General features: G+C 34.1%; 1 protein-coding gene across 4 annotated transcripts in view; it reads right to left on the bottom strand.

Moving 5' to 3' along the window:
* Positions 1 to 26587, bottom strand: part of LOC123538436 (kalirin-like) — a 315629-nt gene that overhangs the window by 200878 nt on the left and 88164 nt on the right. For all 4 annotated transcript variants that reach the window (XM_053530236.1, XM_053530237.1, XM_053530238.1 and 1 more), the window contains 10 exons: positions 26301 to 26416; positions 25442 to 25564; positions 24906 to 25094; positions 24420 to 24535; positions 19843 to 19909; positions 18570 to 18679; positions 15886 to 15955; positions 14910 to 14999; positions 13781 to 13915; positions 7920 to 8180 (listed from right to left, as the gene is read on the bottom strand). In XM_053530236.1, coding sequence (XP_053386211.1) covers positions 7920 to 8180; positions 13781 to 13915; positions 14910 to 14999; positions 15886 to 15955; positions 18570 to 18679; positions 19843 to 19909; positions 24420 to 24535; positions 24906 to 25094; positions 25442 to 25564; positions 26301 to 26416 — 1277 coding nt within the window. The remainder of the gene's footprint in view (positions 1 to 7919; positions 8181 to 13780; positions 13916 to 14909; positions 15000 to 15885; positions 15956 to 18569; positions 18680 to 19842; positions 19910 to 24419; positions 24536 to 24905; positions 25095 to 25441; positions 25565 to 26300; positions 26417 to 26587) is intronic.

Genomic DNA, 26587 nt, shown 5'->3' with positions numbered 1-26587 from the left:
GACCTCTAAGTGTGACCTTGACCTTAGACCTAGGGACCTGGTTCTTGCGCATGACACTCCGTCTCATGATGGTGAACAATTGTGCCAACTTTCATCAAAATCCCTCCATGCATGTAGAAAATATGCTAACCCTAACTCTAACCCTATTTTTAGTAACAATGACCTTGACCTTGATCCCAGAAACCCCAAAATCAATCCCAAGCTACAACTTTATATAAGTTTTCTATACACCAAGTTTCATCATGATAGCTCATTCCTAAGTTAAGTTATTGACCGGAAACCCTTTTTCTATTTTAAGTAACAGTGACCTTGACCTTGACCCCAGAAACCCCAAAATCAATCCCAGCCTTTGTCTTGATATAAGCTACATACATACCAAGTTTTATTCAAATATCTTTACCGAAACAAAAGTTATTGACCGGAAACCCTTTTTCTATTTTAAGTAACAGTGACCTTGACCTTGACCCCAGAAACCCCAAAATCAATCCCAGCCTTTGTCTTGATATAAGCTACATACATACCAAGTTTTATTCAAATATCTTTACCGAAACAAAAGTTATTGACCGGAAACCCTTTTTCTATTTTAAGTAACAGTGACCTTGACCTTGACCCCAGAAACCCCAAAATCAATCCCAGCCTTTGTCTTGATATAAGCTACATACATGCCAAGTTTTATTCAAATATCTTTACCGAAACAAAAGTTATTGACCGGAAACACCAGTTTGACGCCGCCGCCGCCGCCGCCGCCGCCCGACCGACATCTACCCCAATCTAATAACTCAGGTTTTCGTTGAAAACCTGGTTAATAAACCCCCGTATTAAGTCTGGCAGTATACATAAACAAGCTGTGAATCTGGAATTCTTACCAATGCAAAAAATAAGACAGCCAACAATTAAAACGCGAAATAAAAACATCGCCAAAAATATTGATTCTGTAATATCTAATTATTAGCATTTCCTCACAACATCTATTAATTAATGCGAGCAATTGAAATACCTCAGTGGCACTTCAAACGGGAACCAGCATTATGTAAGAGGTTCATGAATTACTCCAAGGTGTGAATACATCTAGAAAATGATTCCCAAATGCAGTATTCTGTTTTCGTAACCTTAACAACAATGTATTAATATCAGAAAAATGTCTTATTCATTTGTATGAATGAACACTTAAAACTTATAAAATTAATGATATGTACATGCTTTAAATATAATGAAAAATTTATTTCTGCTCGTCATATTAACCCTTACGCCGCTAAATTTCTAAAATGGACTGGTCCACCATTCAATTTGGGCAGCATCATTTATCATTTAAAGGGGTGTTCAGTGAAAAGTTTCTGACAGAATAGCGACTAGTGCAGACCATGATCTTGGTCTGCCCTGGTCACAAATGCAAAATCGCTTGCCGCCAACATGCAAAGGGTTAATAAACTTGAGTAAACATAGGAATTTGTTTTCTTTTTAATGCTTAGCCTTACATTTTGCAAACAAAATTCAGTCAACACCAAATCATGCAAAATATGTTTTATATGCTGTTCGATTTTCATTTATATTACTCCACAAAACAATTGACAGTTTACTGATATATACATTGAATTCCGGAAAAGGGCTGCATAAAGGAGCAACACTCTCTGACAGTTCAACGCTTTTAAAAACTCACCATTTTCAAAGAACTGATACAAGTCATAATCTTCATTTTGATGCATTTGTAATAATGTCCTAGTGCTAAAGTTTCACATACTTAGGTGGAACTTAAATTTCAGCAATTGCTAATCTTTATTTCTTTGCAAATGGCATTCATTTTTAAAGGGGGATAACTTTTTAAGACTATTTTAAGTATCCATCATACAGGACAGTACCGCATGTAATGGTCAGGTAGATTGTTGGTAAAGATGTTATTGGTTTACCAAATATTTCTGCATTTTGTGATGATATACTCCTAAACCTTGAGAAATAAATTCGAAGAAAACAGGCTAATGGCGTTTTGTACTTTTAACTGCTTTGGCACATCAGTGCTATTAACCAAGTTGCTTAAAACTTTTCTGTCTCGGATATATTTATCAAAGTGATTATCTAATGTAAAATCCATCAGATCAAAATTCAATTAACTAAATTAATGTCTGACCTCTTATAACAGTTTACTTATCTACCTGGATTTTCTGTTGTTGTTTCTTTTATATTTAGGTTGATGGTCACAACAACAACAAAGCCCGTATGGTGACTCTTTTCTAGCTTTAATGGTGAAAGAATGACACATTGTGCCTATTTGTATGTGTTTTAATTATCAGTCAATCAGATCACTTGGAATATAGTCAGGATTATACACATCTATATGAGCCGCGCCATGGAAAAACGCATCCACGCAGTCTGGTCAGGATCCATGCTGTCCGCTTTTAAAGCCGATTGCAATTAGAGAAACTGTTAGCGAACAGCATGGATCCTGACCAGACTGCAAGGATGCGCAGGCTGGTCTGGATCCATGCTGGTTGCAAAGCCACTATGTTGGTTTTCTCATGGCACGGCTCATATTATTTTTTCTTTTTGTACAGAGAATAGAAAGGTTTTTTACCATTTTCTTCAACATTTTGGGATCTATCTGGACTCAAACCTATCCTATCAGCTCGTCCAATTTGCTTTTGTAATTGGTACAAATTGGTACATGTCCAAATGTATTACATAATCTGATAGAAATGCAAATTCCATTTCTTTGCTAAACCACTTTTTAACTTTCGCAATTGAAATCTGCTATAAATTTCCAATAAAGCAATCTGGTACATTATTTGAGTGATTAAAGTTTAAAAGCCCAGCAAGTATATTCTCATTATATAAAATTAAACGTAATGAAAACAAATGAGGTAACAAAACAAGACACAAAGATATGCCCGAACAGGTTTTACTGTCCACTGACAATTATGAAGCAATAAATTCAAACAAGAAACGAGGCAATGCCACGAAACCAGGTTTTCAACACTTTTCATAAGAATAAAAAAGTATACTGAATCACAGTGCACCACTTTGAAGCACAACCCTAACCCTAACTCTTAACCCTAACCCTAACATTAGTAACAATGACCTTGACCTTGATCCCAGAAACCCCTTTGAAGCACAACCCTAACCCTAACCTAACCCTAACCTTAACCCTAACCCTAACCTAACCTAATTAGTAACAAGACTACCTGATCCAGAACCCTTTGAAGCACCCCAACCAACTCTTACCAACCAACACTAACCTAGTTAGTAACAATGACCTTGACCTTGATCCCAGAAACCCCGAAATCAATCCCAAGCTGCAACTTTATATAAGTTTTCTATACACCAAGTTTCATCATGAAAGCTCATTCCTAAGTTATTGACCGGAAACCCTTTTTCTATTTTAAGTAACAGTGACCTTGACCTTGACCCCAGAAACCCCAAAATCAATCCCAGCCTTTGTCTTGATGTAAGATACATACATACCAAGTTTTATTCAAATGTCTTTACCGAAACAAAAGTTATTGACCGGAAACACCAGTTTGACGCTGCCCGCCCGCCCGCCCACCCGACCAACATACCCCAATCTAATAACTCAGGTTTTCAATGTTAAAAAACGAGTAAATGGGACATGAAGTTAAAGATGCTACTAATAGCAAAGAAGAAAATGACAGCAAGTGCTTGAAATAAAACATCTATAATTACTGCCGGAAAAAAATGACTTTTCTGAGGGAACAAAAAACCAACATCTAATTGTGGCAATAAGTACAGTCGAACTTCCTTCACCACTCAACAGGACCATCAAAATTTATTTGAGTTCCCTGAGTAGTGCAAGCCATCAAACAAATTTTACAATATTATTATGACTATATAGAGATTTTCCCTGGCCCTGATGATGAGTTCTTGAAAGCGAAGAGCGGTCAAAGGTTGACTACAGTACAATGCAAGAACATAACTGTTACAGGAATGCCGGGGCAGACATAGCACTTTGGCCCCGATTGTTTGCCTTTTTGTTAGGATATAGAAAGTATTTCCTTGTGTTTTAGCAATACAGGCGAACATGTGCTAAAGACCACCATCAAACAAAGACCAATCATGTAAAACCTGCCTGTAAACATTATGACCTGCAGGTCTGGTGAACACAGGATCGAAAGTATTCAAGACAGCAAGCAACTTTACTGGACACCGCAAGCAACCCAGAAGTGTTTATAAGGATCTTACAAGCCTGTCACTGTAAGACGGGTTTTTCCCTACCTGAGGGACAGTGTGGAATAGAAAACTGAGCGTTAGCGAGGTTTTTTTTATTCAAGCTGTCCCGAGGGTTTGGAAAACAGCGGTCTTACATCGGCAGACATGTTAGATCATTTTTCTTGCCTATCATGTTCATTATGGCTCCTGGAGACAAATAGATTTGGGTATTTTCTGACATTATTTATATACTTTATGATGTCATAATAGTGCCAGTACTATGTGACATCACTTAAGTGCATGCTATTTTAGAAAAAAGTTTTTCCCTTGAGAACGACAGGAATATCTATCCCTTGCGCGTGCTCGGACACGTGTACTTTCCCCGCTAAGTAGGCAAGAACACATAACACATCCCATTTCAAAGACCTAGCTATAAGAGTGATGATGCACTATACAGTAAGACTTGTGATAAGAGACCACCTATATATGAGCCATGCCATGAGAAAACCAACATAGTGGGTTTGCGACCAGCATGGATCCAGACCAGCCTGCGCATCTGCGCAGTCTGGTCAGGATCCATGCTGTTCACTTTTAAAGCCTACTGCAATTAGAGAAACCGTTAGCGAACAGCATGGATCCTGACCAGACTGCGCGGATGCGCAGGCTGGTCTGGATCCATGCTGGTCGCAAACCCACTATGTTGGTTTTCCCATGGCACGGCTCATTATTATAACAATCAATCTTGTTCAACACCAACTGTGTGGTCTTTATATTCAGGCTCGACTGTATTTCCAACTTTTACAAAACAACGTCTTTAATTCCCACATTTCAAAAACTGCTTTGTCATAAATAATGAAATTTATTTATTAGCAAGATGAACCAAATAGATAATTAGATTTTATTTCATTTTTGCCTTCAGACATTCTAGATATGATGTTCTAATAGTAAGATATCACATAAATTTCACAGATGTAGATTTTTATCACTGTTATAATACAATTAAAGGGATATTAAGTTTATGTTATGTAAAATATAGATCGGTTATAACTGCATACTGAATATCATTTTTATTATATGTTTTTTAGTGAATTATTAAAATATTAGAGTGAAATATATCTGGTATTTTCACAGTGAGAAATAACTATACTTTTTCACTGGTAGGCAACAATAAAATGGGTAAATTTAGTCAAAACATGAAACAAAAAGATCATTAAATTTTGTAAGATCAAAATATCTTTCACTCTTGAACACCATATCTTAAATTTTCTCTCCTAATCTTAATCATATATAAATGCATTCAGTAGTGTATGTGCATTCAAAAGTATCGAAGGGAAGTAATTAAAGAACCTGTTCCAAAGGGAGATAATTTTTCTCAGAAAAAAAAAGAAGCCCAGGCACTTGGGAAATATCTCACTGATAACTTTCAGCATTTCGCCAGTTAGCATAAGATAAATTTACTTTTCTTTTCTTACATGTAGGTGCATCACCAAAAGGCAAGTGCTCTACTTTCGATATTTTTGCTTCATTTTGCAGCAACATTTTGTTCTTATACTTTTAAAATTCTGTCAAATTTGACAGTTTTTCCACTTCTTTACATCCTTTTTCCATTAAGTACTTGGCTGTCTCAAAAGCATGTTGTGCAACCTGAATATCAACCTGTGCAAGGTATTCATTAATTAGGGTATTCATTAATTACTGAAGTAGAAGGCAGAAGTTGCAAAGAAGAGTGGGGATATGGGTCCTCTCATTTAGAACTTAAATTGCTACATGGAAGTTGCCGTGGCTTCAGAAATCCAAAATGTCTCTATACTGTTCCAGGTATGAAATCTAAACCTCTTTTATCCACATTATGTAGGTCAATAGCAATACATAGCTAATGTTGTCTATGTATGTACTACAGACTTTATTGCTTAAGTGGTGTATGTACATTATGACTGCACTTGCTTAAGTGGTGTATGTACATTATCACTGCACTTGCTTAAGTGGTGTATGTACATTATCACTGCACTTGCTTAAGTGGTGTATGTACATTATCACTGCACTTGCTTAAGTGGTGTATGTACATTATCACAGCACTTGCTTAAGTACATTATCACTGCACTTGCTTAAGTGGTGTATGTACATTATCACAGCACTTGCTTAAGTGGTGTATGTACATTATCACTGTTCTTGCTTAAGTGGTGTATGTACATTATCACTGTTCTTGCTTAAGTGGTGTGTGTACATTATCACTGTACTTGCTTAAGTGGTGTATGTACATTATCACTGTAAGTGGTGTGTGTACATTATCATTGTACTTGCTTAAGTGGTGTATGTACATTATCACTGTAAGTGGTGTGTGTATATTATCATTGTACTTGCTTAAGTGGTGTATGTACATTATCACTGCACTTGTTTGAGTGGTGTATGAACATTATCACTATACTTGTTTGAGTGGTGTATGTACATTATCACTGTACTTGCTTAAGTGGTGTTTGTACATTATCACTGCACTTGCTTAAGTGGTGTATGTACATTATCACTGTACTTGCTTAAGTGGTGTTTGTACATTATCACTGTACTTGCTTAAGTGGTGTTTGTACATTATCAGAGTATCTGTTTAAGTGGTGTATGTACATTATCAGAGTACTTGTTTAAGTGGTGTTTGTACATTATCACTGTTCTTTGCATTATCTGAGTACCTGTTTAAAAGGTGTTTGTACATTATCACTGTACTTGCTTAAATGGTGTATGTACATTACCATAGTACTTGTTTAAGTGGTATCTGGACATAATCAGAGTACTTGTTTAAGTGGTGTATGTACATTATCAGAGTACTTGTTTAAGTGGTGTATGTACATTATCATTATCAGGGTACTTTTTAAGTGTCGCAAGTACATTATCAGAGTACATTTTAAGTGGTGTTTGTACATTATTAGAGTACTTGTTTAAGTGGTGTATGTACATTACCAGAGTACTTGTTTAAGTGGTGTATGTACATTATCAGAGTACATGTTTAAGTGGTGTATGTACATTATCACTGTACTTGTTTAAATGGTGTTTGTACATTATCAGAGTACTTGTTTAATAGGTGTTTGTACATTATCTCTGTACTTGTTTAAGTGATGTTTGTACATTATCAGAGTACTTGTTTAAGTGGTGTATGTACATTATTACTTTATACATTATCGCTGTACTTGTTTAAGTGGTTTTTGTACATAATAAGAGCACTTGTTTAAGTTGTGCTTGTACATTATCATTGTACTTGTTTAAGTGATGTTTGTACATTATCAGAGTACTTGTTTAAGTGGTGTATGTACATTACATTATACATTATCACTGTACTTGTTTAAGTGGTTTTTGTACATTACCAGAGTACTTGTTTAAGTGGTGTATGTACATCATCAGAGTACTTGTTTAAGTGGTGTATGTACATTATTACTTTATACGTTATCGCTGTACTTGTTTAAGTGGTTTTTGTACATTATCAGAGTACTTGCTTAAGTGGTACTTGCAAATTATCAGAGTACTTGTCTAAGCTGTACATTTGCGACACTTGTTTGAATACACTGGAGCCCCTCAAAACTTAGTAGCCTTGGGACTACAGGAAAAGTTCAGTGCAGATGGGTCTCCTCTTTTGACAACTTTCCTATTTAGAGGGGATTCCTGTTTAGTGGGGTTATTCTGAAAACAAAAGAACTTATTCAATTCTGTTAAATTTCTGAACCAGTTTCACTGTTCACATACCAAATTTCTTAGTTATAATTTGAAAACAAAATACATACCATTAGTTTGAACTTGTACATGTATTTAGTCTTTCCGTTGCTGTCTTTTGACTCCTTTGCAAATATGAGGCACATATCAAACAGGAAAATATGTCTCTCACGACCTTTCTTTATCAGCTGTTTGGGGTCCCAGACGGTAAAATTCTCCTGTAGAATGACCTCACCCAGTGCTTCAAGGCTGTCCTCGAGACCTTCCAACATGCTCAGGTGCATGGCATCATTCGCTTTCTTTGGAACATTCAACATCACTTCAAGTGCATCCTATAAAATTGATAAGATATTGTAAAATCATTAAAGTTAGTGGGCACAGATATTTGGGGATGTGAATTCATAAATTTCAATTTTTGAAGACACAGTGAATTGGAAATACATGTGTTCGTTGGGATTTACATATCTAAACAATTCACAAAAATTAGTCCCCCCTTGCACATGACAAGATATAGTTAAGATACAGTTAAACATGATAGATATAGTGGAAAACAGTTATGTTAATGGCTCCCTTTAAAAAAAAGTTTCTTTTTCATTAGCAGCTGAATTTTCAAGCTCCATTTCAACTTATTCTTTATACATTGATCTCTTCTAACACTGGAATTTGCAGCAACAGGCCCAATTTATTTTGTCCCATATGTGAATTAAGACACATGTCAGTTGACACATTGCTGAGAAATATGACATAAAAAACTACTGTAGATTTCAGATTACTTATTCAGGTAGCGTTTTCTGATCACTTATTCAGGTAGTGGTTTGTAAATACTTATTCAGGCAGTGGTTTCTAATTACTAATTCAGGCAGTGTTTTCTGACCACTTATTCAGGTAGTATTTTCTGGTTACTTATTCAGACAGTGTTTTCTGGTTACTTATTCAGGCAGTGTTTTCTGTCATTATTCAAGTAGTGTTTTCTGGTTATTTATTTAGGCAGAGTTTCCTGGTTACTTATTCTGGTAGTGTTTCTGTTTACTTATTCAGGTAGTGTTTTCTGGTTACTTATTCAGGCAGTGTTTTCTTATTACTTATTCAGGCAGTGTTTTCTGGTTATTTACTCAGGCAGAGTTTTCTGGTTACTTATTCAGGTAGTGTTTTCTGGTTACTTATTCAGGTAGTGTCTTCTGGTTACTTATTGTTTCTGGTTATTTACTCAGGCAGAGTTTTCTGGTTACTTATTGTTTCTGGTTATTTACTCAGGCAGAGTTTTCTGGTTACTTATTCAGGTAGTGTTTTCTGGTTACTTATTCAGGCAGTGTTTTCTGGTTACTTATTCAGGTAGTGTTGTCTGGTTACCTTAACAGGTAGTGTTGTCTGGTTACTTATTCAGGTAGTGTTTTCTGGTTATTTATTCAGGCGGTGTTGTCTGGTTACTTATTCAAGCAGTGTTTTCTGGTTACTTATTCAGGCGGTGTTTTCTGGTTACTTATTCAGGTAGTCTTGCCTGTCATTATTCAAGTAATGTTTTCTTTTTACCTATTCAGGTAGCATTTTCTGGTTACTTATATAGGTAGTCTTGCCTGTCATTATTCAAGTAGTGTTTTCTAATTACTTATTCAGGTAGTGTTTTCTGGTTATTTATCCAGGTAGTCTTGCCCGTTATTATTCAAGTAGTGTTTTCTTTTTACTTATTCAGGTAGTGTTTTTGTCATAATTCAAGTAGTGTTTTTTTCTGGTTACTTATTCAGGTAATGTTTTCTCGTTAATTATTCTGGCAGTGTTTTCTAGTTACTTGTTCTGGTTGTGTTTTCCATCATTATTCAAGTAGTGTTTTCTGTCATTATTATCTCCAGCACATTAACTCCTACCTTAGACTTTTTCCTCATACTAACATCTATTGAAGTTAAATAATGAAACCAGTTTTTGTGTTTTTCATTAAGGTATGAATTACACCAGCATTATTACTGAACATGATTGTTGGAAAAGTGAAGGTCACTCTGATACTACCATTTAGAAAGACTGTTTACAAAATTCTGTAACCAGCAAATCAATATGGTGCAACTTGAGGCAGGTTGGTCCTTATATTCATTAAGTTACTGTTTGGTCCATCAAATCTGTAAATGGAGTTTCGTGAACTGCATTTTTATTCTAAAAGATCTAGATATTTTGTAAATTTAAAATTCCCTTTTTAACCCTTTGAGTTTATTTTATAATGATGTATGATAAATGGTATTACTGAAAAATCATTTAATTTCGTGGTCATAAAATTTCGTAGTTTTGGTCAAAACGGCAATTTCGTGGGATATGAATTCGTGGATTTCAACTTTTGAACATAAAAAGAATGGGAATTTTACTTTTTCATTGGGATTAAATTTTGTGGATTGACTCAACCACAAAATCCATGAATATTAGTCCCCCACGAATATTAATGATTTCACAGTATCTTATATCTATAGTGTCATAATGCCTTGATTTATAACATGACTGCCACTTTTTTGTTACAAATAATGATAAACATTTTCCTTGTTATGTTAACCCTTACCTTGCTAAATTTCTGTAATGAACTTGCCCATCTTCTAATTTGGACAGTACCATTAACTGTTAAAAGGGGTGCTTACCAAAATCATACTGCCTGAATAGCGAACAGAGCAGATCATGATCTACACTGGTCGCAAAGGCAGAACAAACGTCTGGTACTCATTTAAAATACTGTTCCAAAATTTTATTCACAAATCATATATGGTGAATTTACTTCAACAGGTTTCTATATCTTAAGTTCTGTTTGTCTAATCTTATGTTTAGTAATGACTTGTTATTCTTAATAGTAGTTAAACTTTTCTAACCATATTTTAATTCCTTTTTAACCCTTGCCTATTTTTTTTAATAATTAACTTACTGATAAATTTCTAAAAGAGTCCATATTCAATTTTGGCATACATTTTATTTAGGTTGTCACTATGTCACGGTTTGCAGGGAGATACAATTTGGATTTAAACTTGTTGAAATCAAAAAAATGATATGGAAATTATTGTATCATAGGGAATAAATAATTTTGTGGATTGATTTAACCATCCATGGGTAAATAGTCCCCAGAAATAATTTTAAAGATTATTTCATCAGTACTTAATTCTATAGTGTACATAAAAGTGGGTTTATAACAATACATGCCATTTTATTAAAGAAATGATAAACATTTTCTTGTATGTTAACCTCCATTCAAAGTTTGTTAATAGTGCCATTTAATTCAAGTACATTACGTTTATAGAACGTGCTTCATTAAAGTCTAACATGTGAATAGCGAACAACAGTAGTAGTTAATGGTTCAAGCGAACAAACTGTTCCAACATGAAAGTTCAATACTGGCTCCTACATATTATTTTTTTCATAAACTGTTCATAATTTAATTATTTACTTTCATAAATTCAAAATTATACCATTTTTTTTTTTTTGATTACTTTCTTTTTAATACATGACTTATTTCAATAGTACATATCTGGTATACAACCTTTTAATTTAAGTCCCTATATAATTTAATTTCTTTTCCAGAAAAGCTGAATCGTTTTATTTGGTAAATATCTTAACCTGCTAAATTTTAAAATGGACCTGGTCCATCATTCAATTTTGGGTAAAAACCATTTATTATTAGAAGGGGTGTACACTGAATTTAATGACTGAACTAGCGCAACAGGCAGACAATGATCGCCAGCACAGAAAAGATTATGCCAAAGCAATTAAGAAATACTGAAACTGATAAGTGCAGAGGGTTGGTAGAGACTGGGTGGGATTACGTAAGGTGTATAGCAACTAAAGAGGATTGGAGGGTAATAAGGTACTCTCTGGTGAGAACATTGGTGCTGTAGCACTGTGTATGAAAATGTAAGGGCTTTTTACAAAAGAATTCTCAGTATGACACTCAGTAACACTGTAATTCAGAGAGCTAACAACACACAAAAAAATGGCTGTGAACAACAAACATGAATTCAATTAAAAAACGAAAAATTACTTTATGATTTCTCATACAAAGTAGTTATTGTTTAATTATAGTGAGCCATTTTATCAACATTTATTTTCCATAAACAGTGGACCCTTTCAAAACTAACAAAAGCCAACAGCCAATAATTGAAGGGTTTCTACCTTGAGAAATCTTGTTACAGATGAAAATCATGTGATGCATGTCTCATAATTCATTGCCTAATAAATAAATTCAGAACAAAACGTTGGACTTAGAAATTTGTACTAATTTCATCAAAACCATTTCACAAATATTTTTAGTATTTGTTTTGACTTTAAGTAATCTATTTATATTAACAACTGAAAAGTTTCAACCTAATATAAACATTTTAATCACGATGCATGTACAAACCTTTTTATATAAAAGATAATTTTGCACAAAATTTGATGATATTCTCTTCCAATAGGAATGAATGAAATCACAGGTTTTAAATTATTCAGGTTCAAATGTACTTGAAAACTAGATGCTAAATTCTTAAAAATGGGACCAATCAATCATTCAATTTGGGTAAAACCTTTATAATTAGGAAGTGAGTATACAATTTTAAAATTTAATTACTGAATACGAACAGTGCAGACAATGATTCAGCCTGCACATGAAGATTATTGTCCAAAGCGATTAGAAGAGGTCCACCTGATTATCTTTAATGCATGAGGGGCTGTGGTTCAGAGACTGGTGGGGCTTTGTGGGGTGTGGTAACCAACCTTAAAGGACGTGGTGACTAACAGACAGGACCTTTTGGGAAGAACACCATTGCTCTGTATGACTGGTATGCACAACACTGGAGGCTAGTTTAGGGCAGCAATGGTGATCATCTGTACAGGGGCTATGGTGAAAAGGCAACTGATGATCTCATCTAAACAAAGCAAAACAACCCAAAAAATCCAAGGGCTTTAGCCCTAAACCAGACGTTACAAGATCTGCCTATCTTATAAAAGTCGAAGAATTCAATTTAATTATTGCCCTTTCTTAACGGACGAAGTTTATTTTGATCTTAAATTGTTAGCTGAAAGCCATGGACTGCATTTCATCTATATTCATAACTGTGTTGTACGTAATAACTTAAAAAATGGTCCCTTTATTCACCATTATAATCATTGACATGTCTTGATATTGCGTTTTAATTTACTCTACTTTGCTACATAAGGTAATCATGCTGATAATTGCATTTCAATATTTAAAGTGACACATTCTCATTAGTTTGAAACAAATCTGTGGATGTACGAAATTTGCAATTCCAAGAGATACAAAAGGGCATTAATTCATACCAAAAATGTTACAAGTATGTTGCAATTAGCTTAATTAAATAGATGACTGATTTATAAACAACTATAAGCTTCAAAGCCTTGCAGACACTTATTACACAGAATGGTCAAACTTGGTACAACAACTATACCCGATTGTGAAAGTTCAAAGAGATAATTCAGCATAAATCACTTGGATAAGATTTGTTTTACATCTAAATAAACATTGGTATGGTAAACAAGTTTGAATTCAACTTTAATTCAAAAAGGTTACTCAAAAAGTGTTAGACTGTTACGAAAAACTTAACAGAGATTTCTAGTCAAAAAAGGGTATCACACACAAAGTATTGAGTTATTCAAATATGTCACCCTTGATTAACACATGTGAAAACTCTAGCTATGTAATTTACAAACTAAAAGGTGTGACCATAATTGTCAATGTGGTTGATAGCTCTATAATATTTTACGTATTGTCGAGTATAAATTCTAACTGGTTCTTCTATTAGAATTTCTTTACTTCATTATCAAGGACATCACTTTTTTAAACAATTGAGAAATCATAGTATGAGGTTTAAAGCAGGGCTTCATATTATGTGTGGTGTGGTCGGGAACCAAACACTTAAACAGACAGAGAGTATAAGCCGAGACAAAGTACCATTACTTGCGGGAAGATGACTCTTACCTTAATTTCTCCTGTATGACCTTCACAACATGAGAGCAGATCTTTAAGGAGCAGCTGATATTTGGTGATTCTCTGTACAGGTTTTATCAGGTAGGAAGACACTGGCTCGTTCAGCTGATGTTTCTTCTGCATTTCCTAAAATTATGCGAAATAAACCTGTAAAATAATCTGCAATGGAGGCTGTTTATCGCACAAAATAAATACCAACATGGACTGGTTGTTATCCTTGTTTTAATCTTGACTGCCTACTCTTTATTTCAGAAGTCAGGAGAAGATGCTCTCCATTTTGAAATTTTTGTTATTTTGCATTTTTTAGGCAGTTCCTATATATCCCGACATTCTTTAATAATTGCCCTTTATTTTAAGATCATCGACTGGTTGCATTTCATCTAATATTTCATGACTGGTTGCTCTTTATATTTTAAATGGTCCCTCTTTATTGCAACATTTCTGAATCATTGCCCCAGACCTATAAAGTCTTGATAGGTTGCTTTTTATTCTTTTTACTGCTCATGGACATTTGTTACATTTAAGGTAGCGCATCCATAATGATAATTTGCATTTCACATTTGATTATGTATGTGATTTCAGCATTCTCTCTACCTTATGAAACAGAATTTTCTGTGATGTCTGAATTTTGCCAATATCACATATGTAGAATATGCAATCGTACAGACTGGCGATTGTCAATATGGGTCCACTACCTTAAACAAACTGGGAACATGTTTATCAACGTTCTATGTTTGAAATTGAGACTTATAATTTAAATCTCAGAAATTTCAAGTCACCATGATTCCTATTACAACACACCTATGCTGTCAAAAACTTGCAGACAGCTTTATAATCGTAAGTAATCATAGTAAAATGCAGTCATTATTGAACTTTTTTGAGAGTATCAACACACTGATTGCCCCTGATGTGAAATCTGGACATTCATATGGAATACATTCGCTTTCAGGTCCACTTGTTGACTAAAATCTTGTTTTACATCAAAATAAAAATATAAGGTATGGAATCACAGCTTTTATACCTTCTGTAATTAAAGAGTGACAGCAAAACCAAGTGTTCAGACCCTTTTTCAGACCCTGTTATCCCAGAGCCACAAACAAATAAGTAATATAGAGCTTACTTCAAAGAAAGTTCCAGCATGATCCACCAACATCTGGTTAGAGTCTGGTTTATTCTTACAGTATGTCACATAGATTGAAAACCTCTCAGCCTGAAAAATAGACATTTATGAATTTATCAAACAAAGAGGCCCGTCGTGACCCAATATTGGTCACCTGACTGGTTTGCATATTGTATGAATAATATTTTACAGTTTTTGTAGGGATATTTTTTTTTAAATATTCTAAACTGGAATAAATTATAGTTCATTAGCATATTTCTCTCTTTATTCAATGTGACATCACGTAGTTCATAAAACAGATTAGCAAAATCATATATCGAGGGGTTAAGGCAGAAAGGTGACATCTGCATATGAATAAAGAAGGCACTTGTCTCCTTTCTGCATTAATATGGCCCAGAGGATGAGTTTGCACCAGCCCTAGTTATCATGTTTTTTACTACTGTAACAGAGAAAGCTCGATTTTTAACCTTTGCCCTGCTAAATTTCTAAAATGAACTGGTCCATCATTCAATTTAAGCAATGCCATTTATTATATAAAGTGGTGTTCACCGAAAATTTACTGACTGAATAGCGAATATTGCAGACCATGATTTGCTAATCTTGGCCTGCACTGGTTGCAGAGGAAGAATAACTCAGCACCATCAGGCTAAAGGTTAACAACAGAGTAAGCTTGTCCAGTACCTGGCTGTGGTGGTTCTTGACATGGAAAATCAGCCTAGTCCTATTTAACCCTTACCATGCTAAAGTTCTATAATGGACTGGTCCATCTTCCAATATGGGCAGTACCATTTATCATTTGAAGGGGTGTTTACTAAAAATTTACTGACTGAATAGCAAACAGTGCAGACCATGATCAGACTGCACGGATGTGCAGGCTGATCTTGGTCTGCACTGGTCGCAAAGGCAGAATCACTTGCCGCCAGCAGGCTAAGGGTTAAGACCAGAGTTAAGAACAACCAGAAAATGTTACACATACCCAGGTGACAAAACAATGGCCAACATCTTCTGGTATTGTCTCATACTTTTCTAACTCCTTTAAGAACACACTGAAAACAAAAAACAGATATGGTTGTAAATCATAAATGCGTCATAGTGCATCTACAGTCAAACCTGAGCTAATGACCACCTGTGAACAGAAACCACCTGCCTCTAAACCCATGCATAATGCGCCCCACAGTACTACATGCATCGATGATTTAAGCCAAAAATCCTGGGGGAAAAAATCAGTTTTACTGCCCATAAAAGAACTTTAAATCTTATTTAAAAAAAATCTGGCAAGTTTAATAGCTGAATGGCATTATTATGTGATTTACAGTAGCAGTAAAATACTTTGGATTGGTGTGTATCAATACAGTATAACCTCCATAAAGAGATTGAGAAAGTTTTCTTGAAGGACAAAGTCAAATATCTAACTTTTAATGAAGGTATTTGTTTTTCAAGAGTATTATTAGCAAGGATTAAACTGTACCATAAGAAAAGTAAATGAAACAAAAAGTTTCATTAGAATAAAAGAATGTCTTTTTAAATGTAAATGAGCGCTTGCTGATATACTGCATAAAGTCATAGCACAAAGATAATTATGTGTTGACATCATTAAAATGTGCATTATGGCATAATTATCAAATAATTCTGCGGAAAAAAAAGGCTAGAAAGATAGGAAGATGGAATAACAGAACTGCCATCTTGACCTTGACCGGCAATATATAAAAGTGGCATTCTGCATATCTTCTTACTATGGAAACATTTGTTCCAGTAATTTGAAAATCCTTTTCGGGGTTAAAAAGATAATGAGTGGATACAATTTCATGACAGACAGACAGACAGAAAGACAGACAATCAGACCAAAAATAATACGTCCCTCCAAGATTTTAGGGAAACAAAAAGAAATTCATAATTTTAACATGTCCAAAACATTGCGGAATGATACTAATTTTACTTGGGTAATGATTACATTTTACTCAGACTTTATCATAGACTCCCTATGTAAAATCTCAAACTTTAAACTAAAATAAAGATATTAAACTGATAAAACATTTAATGAAACTTCAAAGTTTTGTTGTTTGTAGCATCATCTTGGGCATGTGCAGTGAAAAATCTTAATTTGATTTCTAAAATAGTGTGATATTTATTTTTAGACTCACTATATGTTCATTGTAAATATACTTCGTTATACCCAAGTGGAAACTGGCAGGTACTCGAAAATGCAGCTCTCTGATTGGTCAGTTAGAACCCCTAATGTACTGTGATGTCATGATAAAGTTATGAATGCTAGTGAATTTATTCTTACGTTACTATATAAAGAAATTATTGTATTATACTCTACTGATAGCAATTACTGCGAAACCATCTAAATTTATGGGCATGGAATGAAAGGGAATTTCATTTCTTTGTTAGGATCTCATGTAAAACTAATATAGTACATTTGCGACCAGCGTGTATCCAGACCAGCCTGTGCATACGCGCAGTCTGGTCAGGATCCATGCTGTTTGCTAACGGTTTCTCTTATTGCAATAGGCTTTGAAAGCGAACAGCATGGATCCTGACCAGACCGCAGATGCGCAGGCTGGTCTGGATCCATGCTGGTCCCAAATGCGCAACGTTGGTTTTCTCATGGCGCGGCTCAAATATAACAAGAGCACCGCCTTGCGGGTGCTGACGCTCATCTGATTTTTTTTTGTGTAATAGAAATATTGTCCTACCCATGATTTTCTAAGTCTAAAAAGGGGCATCATTCTTGCAAAAAGCAGGATAGAGTTATGTTTCTTGATGTTCAGTGTCCACTTATGATGGTGAAAAACTGTTGCAAGTTTTAAAGCAATAGCTTTGATAGTTTATGAGAAAAGTTGACTTAAACATAATACTCAACCAAGAAAATGATTTTCTAAGTCCAAAAGGGGCAATAATTATTGCAAAAAGCAGGATGGAGTTATGTTGCTTGCTGTACAGGGTCAGCTTATGATGGTGAACAAGTGTTGCAAGTTTCAAAGCAATAGCTTTGATAGTTTAAGAGAAAAAGTTGACCTAAACATAAAACTTAACCAAGAAATCTGATATTTTCTAAGTCCAAAAGGGGCCATAAATCTTGCAAAAAGCAGGATGGAGTTATGTTTCTTGCTGTACAGGGTCAACTTATGATGGTGAACAAGTGTTGCAAGTTTTAAAGCAATAGCTTTGACAGTTTAGGAGAAAAGCTGACCTAAACATAAAACTTAACCAAGAAAACTGATTTTCGAAGTCCAAAAAGGGCAATAATTCTTGCAAAAAGCAAGATGGAGTTATGTTTCTTGATGTACAGGGTCTGCTTATGATGGTGAACAAGTATTCCAAGTTTTAAAGCAATAGCTTTGATAGTTTAGGAGAAAAGTTGACCTAAACATAAACTTAACCAAGAATCTGATATTTTCTAAGTACAAAAGGGGCCATAATCTTGCAAAATCAAGATGGAGTTATGTTTCTTGCTATACGGGCAGCTTATGATGGTGAACAAGTATTCCAAGTTTCAAGCAATAGCTTTGATAGTTTAGGAGAAAGCTGACCTAAACATAAAACTTAACCAGGCAATGCCGACGCCGACGCCGACACCGACAACCGCTCAAGTGATGACAATAACTCATCATTTTTTTTCAAAAAATCAGATGAGCTAAAAATGATATCACTCACTTTTTGTGGAACTCGTATATTTCCTCCATATTACCAAAGATAACTTTATGTCTGTTCTGAATACCAGTTGGCATGAAGTTATCCGGATCCTGCATCTCATTCAGGTAGCACTGAAATCAGAATAGAATTGTCATATTATTGCAGATATAAGATTTGCAACAAGTTATCATTTTTAAAGGTATATTAGACCAAAGTTTTGTATTTGAAAACACAGTAGCATAACAGGTTCGGATCTTAGCTACTCACTCTATGGTAAGTCCTTGAGCAATGCACTTTATCGCGATTGCCTCGATCGACCTGTCTGTAAATAGTTATGAGCAAATTGCTGGTGGTAAGGTATAAATCAATTTAATTGTTCTTAAAATTGGATTGATCAAAAACTCCACAGAGCTTATGTTTATCATTTTACAAATGAAAGTACTTTTTAATTTTCAAAATACATGAAATATATGTGAATGTCAAAAGATCATAATACCTTTCTTTTAAACCTGACTGCCACATTTCTTGTTTAGAATATAAAATTAATTATTTTTCATATTAATTCCATTTTTTGTGAATTATTTTCTCACATATTTCTCATAGATTTGAATATTTGTTTAACATAGTAGAATGTATTATTGAATCAACTGTTCTCATTACCTCCCTTTATGGCTATTGTATTATATTTGTTTGTTTGTTCTGGGTTTAACATTGTTTTTCAAAAGTATTTCAGTTATTAACAGTTGGCAGTTAACTAGTTAACTAGACTGGTGTTCCTGGATTCTATACCAGTGCAAACCTGTTCTCCGCAAGTAAATGCCAACTTCCCCACATGAATCAGAGGTGGAGGACGAATGATGTGTGACACAATGTGATCTATAGATCTGCACTCTCCCTACTGAGCTAAGCCAACGGGCTATTGTATCATAAGTTCATGTGTAATATTGGAAGTATTGTTTTTCTAACCATTTAATTACACATCATTATTCTTTAATTACACAGCTGCTTTTTCTGTCTTTACCATAAAATTTAAAGTTCTGGCACTTTAAAGTTACAGCAAACATACAAATAGTACATATGTTTAAAGTTTGTGTTGAGCACATTTAAATTCTAGTGGGCTAATTCAAAACTGAAACCCATTCGAAGCAACCCAAACTTATTCAAAATGAAAAACTTTCATGTCTGGAAGTTCAAATCACAATCTATTTCAAGCAGCACTTTATCCAAAAAAGAGAAAGTTTTGTAACAAGAATAATTATATTCAGAATCTAAATCTGAACTGTAATCTATGTACCTTAACACAGGTCTCTAAATCATTTACATATGTTCTTTCTGTGTGTAACAGCTCTGCCATGATAAACCTGAAAAGAAACAAGTATACATCATTTGTGGAAAGAACATGTTTGAATGAAGGGAACTAACTCCTCCTGGCTTCTCTGTATAGAGCAAAAATCAGCCTATATTTTCCCTCTCATGTCATTACAGGTGGGTGGAGTAGAGCATAAAAATATTGATTTTGATTGCTTTCATTATTATTTGTAGCAGGGAACTTATTGTTGTGGATTTTGTGGTGGTTGTATTAATGGCTGATGTGATAAACTGTTTAAAGTCAGCAACATACATAATGTACATATCTAACGTTGACTACCTGCTAGTGTTCAGGGATGATGATCATCTTCAGACATGTCCAAGATCAGTAGCTACTGACAGACTTCAGACATCTGTAAGGTCATTTACTCCTGACAGACCTTAGGCAGAGTGAAAACTTTACACTTCCGACCAGTTTATAAGTGATAAAAAAACTCAATCACATTTGAGGGTTGTAAGGCTGCGGCTAGCAAGACATTTCGACCCCAAGACATTTCAACCCCAAGAGACAATTCGACCCCAAGACATTTCAACCCCAACTCCTTGGACAATTTGACCCCATTCAATGATATGCCTGAAAACATCTAAGAATGCCGTCATTATTATAATTAAGCTTTAATCTATAGATAATTGAGCAATTTCAAAATGTAATTACGCTTAATTACCAATTTAATTTAAATGTTAAAATACGGTTATTTTCGCGAAAATAAGATTTTTTTACAAAAATGAGCCATAGATCTATTTGTCTAAATTTCTTTATTTTCTAAAATTCTTTTTTTTAATTTCTTAAAGTCTGTATTAGTACATGCCTTCATATGAAACAAGAGCACCGCCTTGCGGGTGCTGACGCTCATCTGATTTTTTTTGTATAATAGAAATATTGTCCTACCCATGATTTTCTAAGTCTAAAAAGGGCCATCATTCTTGCAAAAAGCAGGATAGAGTTATGTTTCTTGATGTACAGTGTCCACTTATGATTGTGAAAAACTGTTGCAAGTTTTAAAGCAATAGCTTTGATAGTTTATGAGAAAAGTTGCCTTAAACATAATACTCAACCAAGAAAATGATTTTCTAAGTCCAAATGGGGCAATAATTATTGCAAAAAGCAGGATGGAGTTATGTTGCTTGCTGTACAGGGTCAGCTTATGATGGTGAACAAGTGTTGCAAGTTTCAAAGCAATAGCTTTGATAGTTTAAGAGAAAAAGTTGACCTAAACATAAAACTTAACCAAGAAATCTGATATTTTCTAAGTCCAGAAGGGGCCATAAATCTTGCAAAAAGCAGGATGGAGTTATGTTTCTTGCTGTACAGGGTCAGCTTATGATGGTGAACAAGTGTTGCAAGTTTTAAAGCAATAGCTTTGACAGTTTAGGATAAAAGCTGACCTAAACATAAAACTTAACCAAGAAAACTGATTTTCTAAGTCCAAAAGGGGCAATAATTCTTGCAAAAAGCAAGACGGAGTTATGTTTCTTGATGTACAGGGTCTGCTTATGATGGTGAACAAGTATTCCAAGTTTCAAAGCAATAGCTTTGATAGTTTAGGAGAAAAGTTGACCTAAACATAAAACTTAACCAAGAAATCTGATATTTTCTAAGTACAAAAGGGGCCATAAATCTTGCAAAAAGCAAGATGGAGTTATGTTTCTTGCTATACAGGGTCAGCTTATGATGGTGAACAAGTATTCCAAGTTTCAAAGCAATAGCTTTGATAGTTTAGGAGAAAAGCTGACCTAAACATAAAACTTAACCAGGCAACGCCGACGCAGACGCCGACGCCGACGCCGACAACCGCTCAAGTGATGACAATAACTCATCATTTTTTTTCAAAAAATCAGATGAGCTAAAAATGAGTGATTTTTATCTCACAATACCGAACAATACCGAAATAATCATCATTTATGAATTATTAAAATAACGGGATTTATGTATCAACCGCGTTTATTACGTAAATAATTTATGAACAAATCGTTCTGATTATCTATCTTAAAATAACCTTCATATAAATATTTTCATACTTGGTGTTTATTATATGTTCAAATCATCTTAAAGACTATTTTAGTACACGGCTTATTAAAAAAAAAAAAAAAAGAAAAGATTTTTAAATCATGGGCCGATTTCGCCGATTTTAATTATGAAAATAACTTTAATAAAGTCACATCTTTAATACCTCTTTATTTATTTATTTTTATTTGACTTTTTTTTTCGAAAGATATATGCATCTCATTCTATGGGATTCAACCAAATATAAATAATTATAATGTAACTCAAAGAAGTTTAAGATGTCATCATCTTCATTATATTGATATTTAAAATCATAATCAGAACACGTATCTTTTGATTGGATTATCACACGTTGATTAATTGTTTGTTGATATACAGCAGGTGTGCATTTATCTGCAGTGCGCATTGCAATTAACAAGCGATTGTGGTGACATCGGATATTTATAAACATATGTGTCAACATTATCTTTAATTTGGGCGAAAATGTAAAGAAAACAACAGGAAATTAAATAACATATATGCTATTTTCGCATTTAATGTTATTTTCGTACGCGATTTTAACGCACACATAAAGTATTTGCTTTACAGAATATGATTTTCGTGTTTTACAAACTGCTCTTTTCTTTCTATGTACGACATTCCTTCCAGTTGAAAAATATCAAACACGAATCCCCGTTTCTGCAAAATGTAAGAATATGTGAGTACTGTTCTGTTAAAAACGGGGAGAAAAATTATTATGATATTTCATATCTGTAAAGAAATGTGACAGCCGTATTACTTTTTTCTATATTAATATTTTAGCAAATACACGTGATTTAATGTATGATTTTAAAAGTATGTTTTAAGCAACTTCAAGCGATTTCGGTCACACATTAAACCGGAATCCACCTAAAAAACCGGGATACGCCGGAATACATTTTCCATAACCGGGATACATCTGTATTTTGTAAGTTAAAGGTATTTTTGAAGTTTTTTTTTTAAATAATTCAATCATTTATATCATAAATGAATAAATATGAATGGAAAATAGATGCGTTCACGCAAAATGACTTTATACGAGACTGAAATTCGGCGACCCGCGGGCGGGAAATTTCCATTACTGAAATACACCCTTTTTTTTATTAATAAATGGTATTTTTGTAGGGTTTATTGCAGAATCATTCGTGTATTATGCAAATAATAAGTTTCAGAAGGATAAATAAAATTCTTTAAGCAAAACGATTTTATAAGAGATTGAAATTCGGCGACCACGCGGGAAATTGCCATAACTGAAATACACCCGTATTTCTTCAACAAATGGTATTTTTGAAGTGATTTATGACTGAATTCAAACATATAGATCATAAATTATTATTTTTCAAAAGGAAATTAAAATACTTTTGCCCGTTACGTCTTGTAACATGATTGAAAATCGGCGTGCGCACTGGAAATTTGTACATTCGGAATTTCCATGTCCTAAAATATTCTAATGTACACAGGTATTTCTTTAATAAATCGTATTTTTAGGGTTTATGATAGAATTCAATCATATCTCAAATAAATAATTAATTTACAAAAGGAAAATAAATGCACAAAACGTTTTTTATACGAAGTTGAAAATTTGTTGAGCGCACGGGAAATTTGCGCACTCATGGATGAACCACAATCACCATAATTTTGTTAGCTTTGAATTAAATAAAAGCTTATCATATTTAACTGCACTTACCTTGTTAGACATTGTTTGTCACATGTCACTTGTGTGTGCTTACAAATATACTGATTAATTGATATAATCAATAGGGTGATAATCCAATCAAACTCTATCAGGACTAATCAAAGGACATTATTCGTGCTTTGGCAATAATGCAGTAAACGTTTTTATATTCATATATAAACATGATATAATTCTTTTAAAAACTGTTTTTTCATAATATATTTTCTTCTTAGATTATCAAAATAACATGAAGAAATAACTCAATTAGTTCCAATAATAAATATACGGCCGATCCTTTCCGACCAGCGCGGTTTATTCACTGACATGTATTTAAAAATAGAATATTTATATAGATCTATATATTCATATTTTCTAAAATATGTAAAATGGAAGAAATATAAAATGAAAACATACAACTATTTCTGAGGGGTCGAAATGTCTTGGGGTCGAAATGTCTTTGGGGTCGAATTGTCCAAGAAAATTAAATTTTGGGGTTGAAATGTCTTGGGGTCGAAATGTCTTGGGGTCGAAACGTCCAAGATTCAGGCTAAGGAATGCCTAATAGTGGCAACTCATGGACAATTTTCAGACAAGCGTAATGGTGGTTAATCTTTCAGATATCAATTATAGAGCAAAAGGGGCATATCTCTGACAGATTCACCCTTGCTTTCTAGCAAGTTTGGAGATAAATCTTCCAAGCCCAAGGACAGTAACTCTTGACAGAATTATTTTTGCCTTTAGCAAGCCTAAGGATGATAACTTTTCCAAATATCAGTATCAAGGCTAAGGGAAATAACTGACTTACTCTCGCCTTCTTGCAGATCTTCTCTTCTCCTCGGTCAGTTCTTTAGGTGCTTGTTTGAAAACTTTCTCCTCCAAAGAGGAGTCACTGTGTCTCTGTGTATCCTCCTCTTTCTGCGGCTGAAATTCGAAATTCACACCCCTTTTGTTTCATTTATATAATTTCCCATATAATTCTCATGAATGTTTGAGCAAACAGCCCTTTCCCAAGTCAAACTGATCTGCAATCCTTTCTTCACCATTTGTACATACCGGTAACTTCCCTTTCAATTCTGTCGGAAGGACTTCTTACCGGACTCACATGCCATGCAGATATCACCATTTAATTTACTGCTGTATAGTGCCACATTTACCACATACATGTACTACCGGTATGTATCATTACTGTTAATTATTTTAATCTACTGAGCATTGTGTATAAATAGGCCAACATTTGTAAATATGTGACAGAAATTTTTTTAACAAAATTGCTTTTGCTGATTAAAAATACCTCTTCTTCTTGGTGAACTCCAAGGGTTTCCTCAAGCCGTGTTCGATATTTCTCCATCCTCACTGAGAATTCCTTATACCTCTTGTCAACAGCCGCACACCAGCCTCGGATGTTGTTTGCATGCATGTTGCCCTTAGCAACAAAACCATCAGCCAATGAGAGCAAGAGTTTCACATTCTCCTTGTTTTCCTAAAAATGTAATGAATTAATAAATATATTCACAGCTACTCAAATCTAATTATTTCTTAACCCAGTGTTAGAGGTTGAAATTTTGCTTTTTCTTTTATGATAATATATCAATATAATATTTTGCAATTTGATCAACAAGCAACATATTCATATCTGTACATTATTTTAGACACAAGCAACCATCTGCGTAGAGCTTCTGCTAGCCAGCTTGACAAAACCCAAGACAGACTTGAACAAACAGAGGTAAGGGGCAAGTAACTATAAGTCGTCGACCTTAACCACTCAACCAAGGTGGCCCATCACCATTCTCCTACCATTTTCTTTTTAAATTTGTATTTTCAACATACCTTCGCCCTTGCACGGAAATCATGGTGTTCCCGTAACAGAGCCTCTGTCTCTTGTTGAGTAGAACCCAGTTTCTGATGTGTGTTCAGGTACGACTCTCCATAATCTTTGATCCACTCAAGTACCTATCAATAGATTACAGATACAATTTCAGTCATTATAAAGTTAGTTGTTTTTTTTATACTTTTCATAAAACATGTTTTTCACATTTTGGAAGATTATGTTTAATTAAACACATGATTAATTTACAAATACAGTTTTTTTCACTGCAGTGATCATGAGAGATAAAGTAGTTTGTAACTGTTCAGCAATATTTATGCCTATTTATGGGAAAAGCTACTTACATCTTTATACCTGTTTCCCAATATTTATGCCTATTTATGGGAAAAGCTACTAACATTTTTATACCTGTTTCCCAATATTTATGCCTATTTATGGGAAAAGCTACTAACATTTTTATACCTGATTCCCAATAATTATGCCTATTTATGGGAAAAGCTACTTACATCTTTATACCCGTTTCCCAGTATTTATGCCTATTTGTGGGAAAAGCTTCTTACTTTTTCTTAATTGTTTTCCCAATATTTATGTCTACTTATGGGAAAAGCTACTTACATTTTCATACCTGTTTCCCAATATTTGTGCCTATTTATAGGAAAAGCTACGTACATTTTCATACCTGTTTCGTCATACCTGTTTCCAAGTATTTATGTCTATTTATGGGAAATGCTATGTACATCTTCATACCTGTTTCGTCATACCTGTTTCCAAGTATTCATGTCTATTTATGGGAAAAGCTATGTACATTTTCACAACAATATTCATGCTTTTTTTTTGAAAATGCTATATATATTTTCATACCTGTTTAGCACTCTGCTCAAAGAGAACATACTGGTGACACTGTTCTAACTTTTTTTTCTTCACTGTCCAGAATTCTATCACCATATTCTCCTGTTGTAACAAGGAGTCTAGGGTCTCTAAAACAGAAATATGTACAGCTTTAAGAGTAGGAAATGACAAAAAAAATGATTTTTTCCTTTTTAAAAATTTTCAATTTGTGTTTTATGGCACCTTAACACTGTACAGGTTAATTGGTACCAAACATGACTACTATATCAATATACCAGTAAAACACCAATCACAAAATT

Source organism: Mercenaria mercenaria, chromosome 18, assembly GCF_021730395.1.
Source record: "Mercenaria mercenaria strain notata chromosome 18, MADL_Memer_1, whole genome shotgun sequence".
Taxonomy (NCBI): Eukaryota; Metazoa; Mollusca; class Bivalvia; order Venerida; family Veneridae; genus Mercenaria; species Mercenaria mercenaria.
The sequence above is the reverse complement of the archived record's forward strand: the minus strand, read 5'-3'. Positions and strand labels throughout refer to the sequence as shown.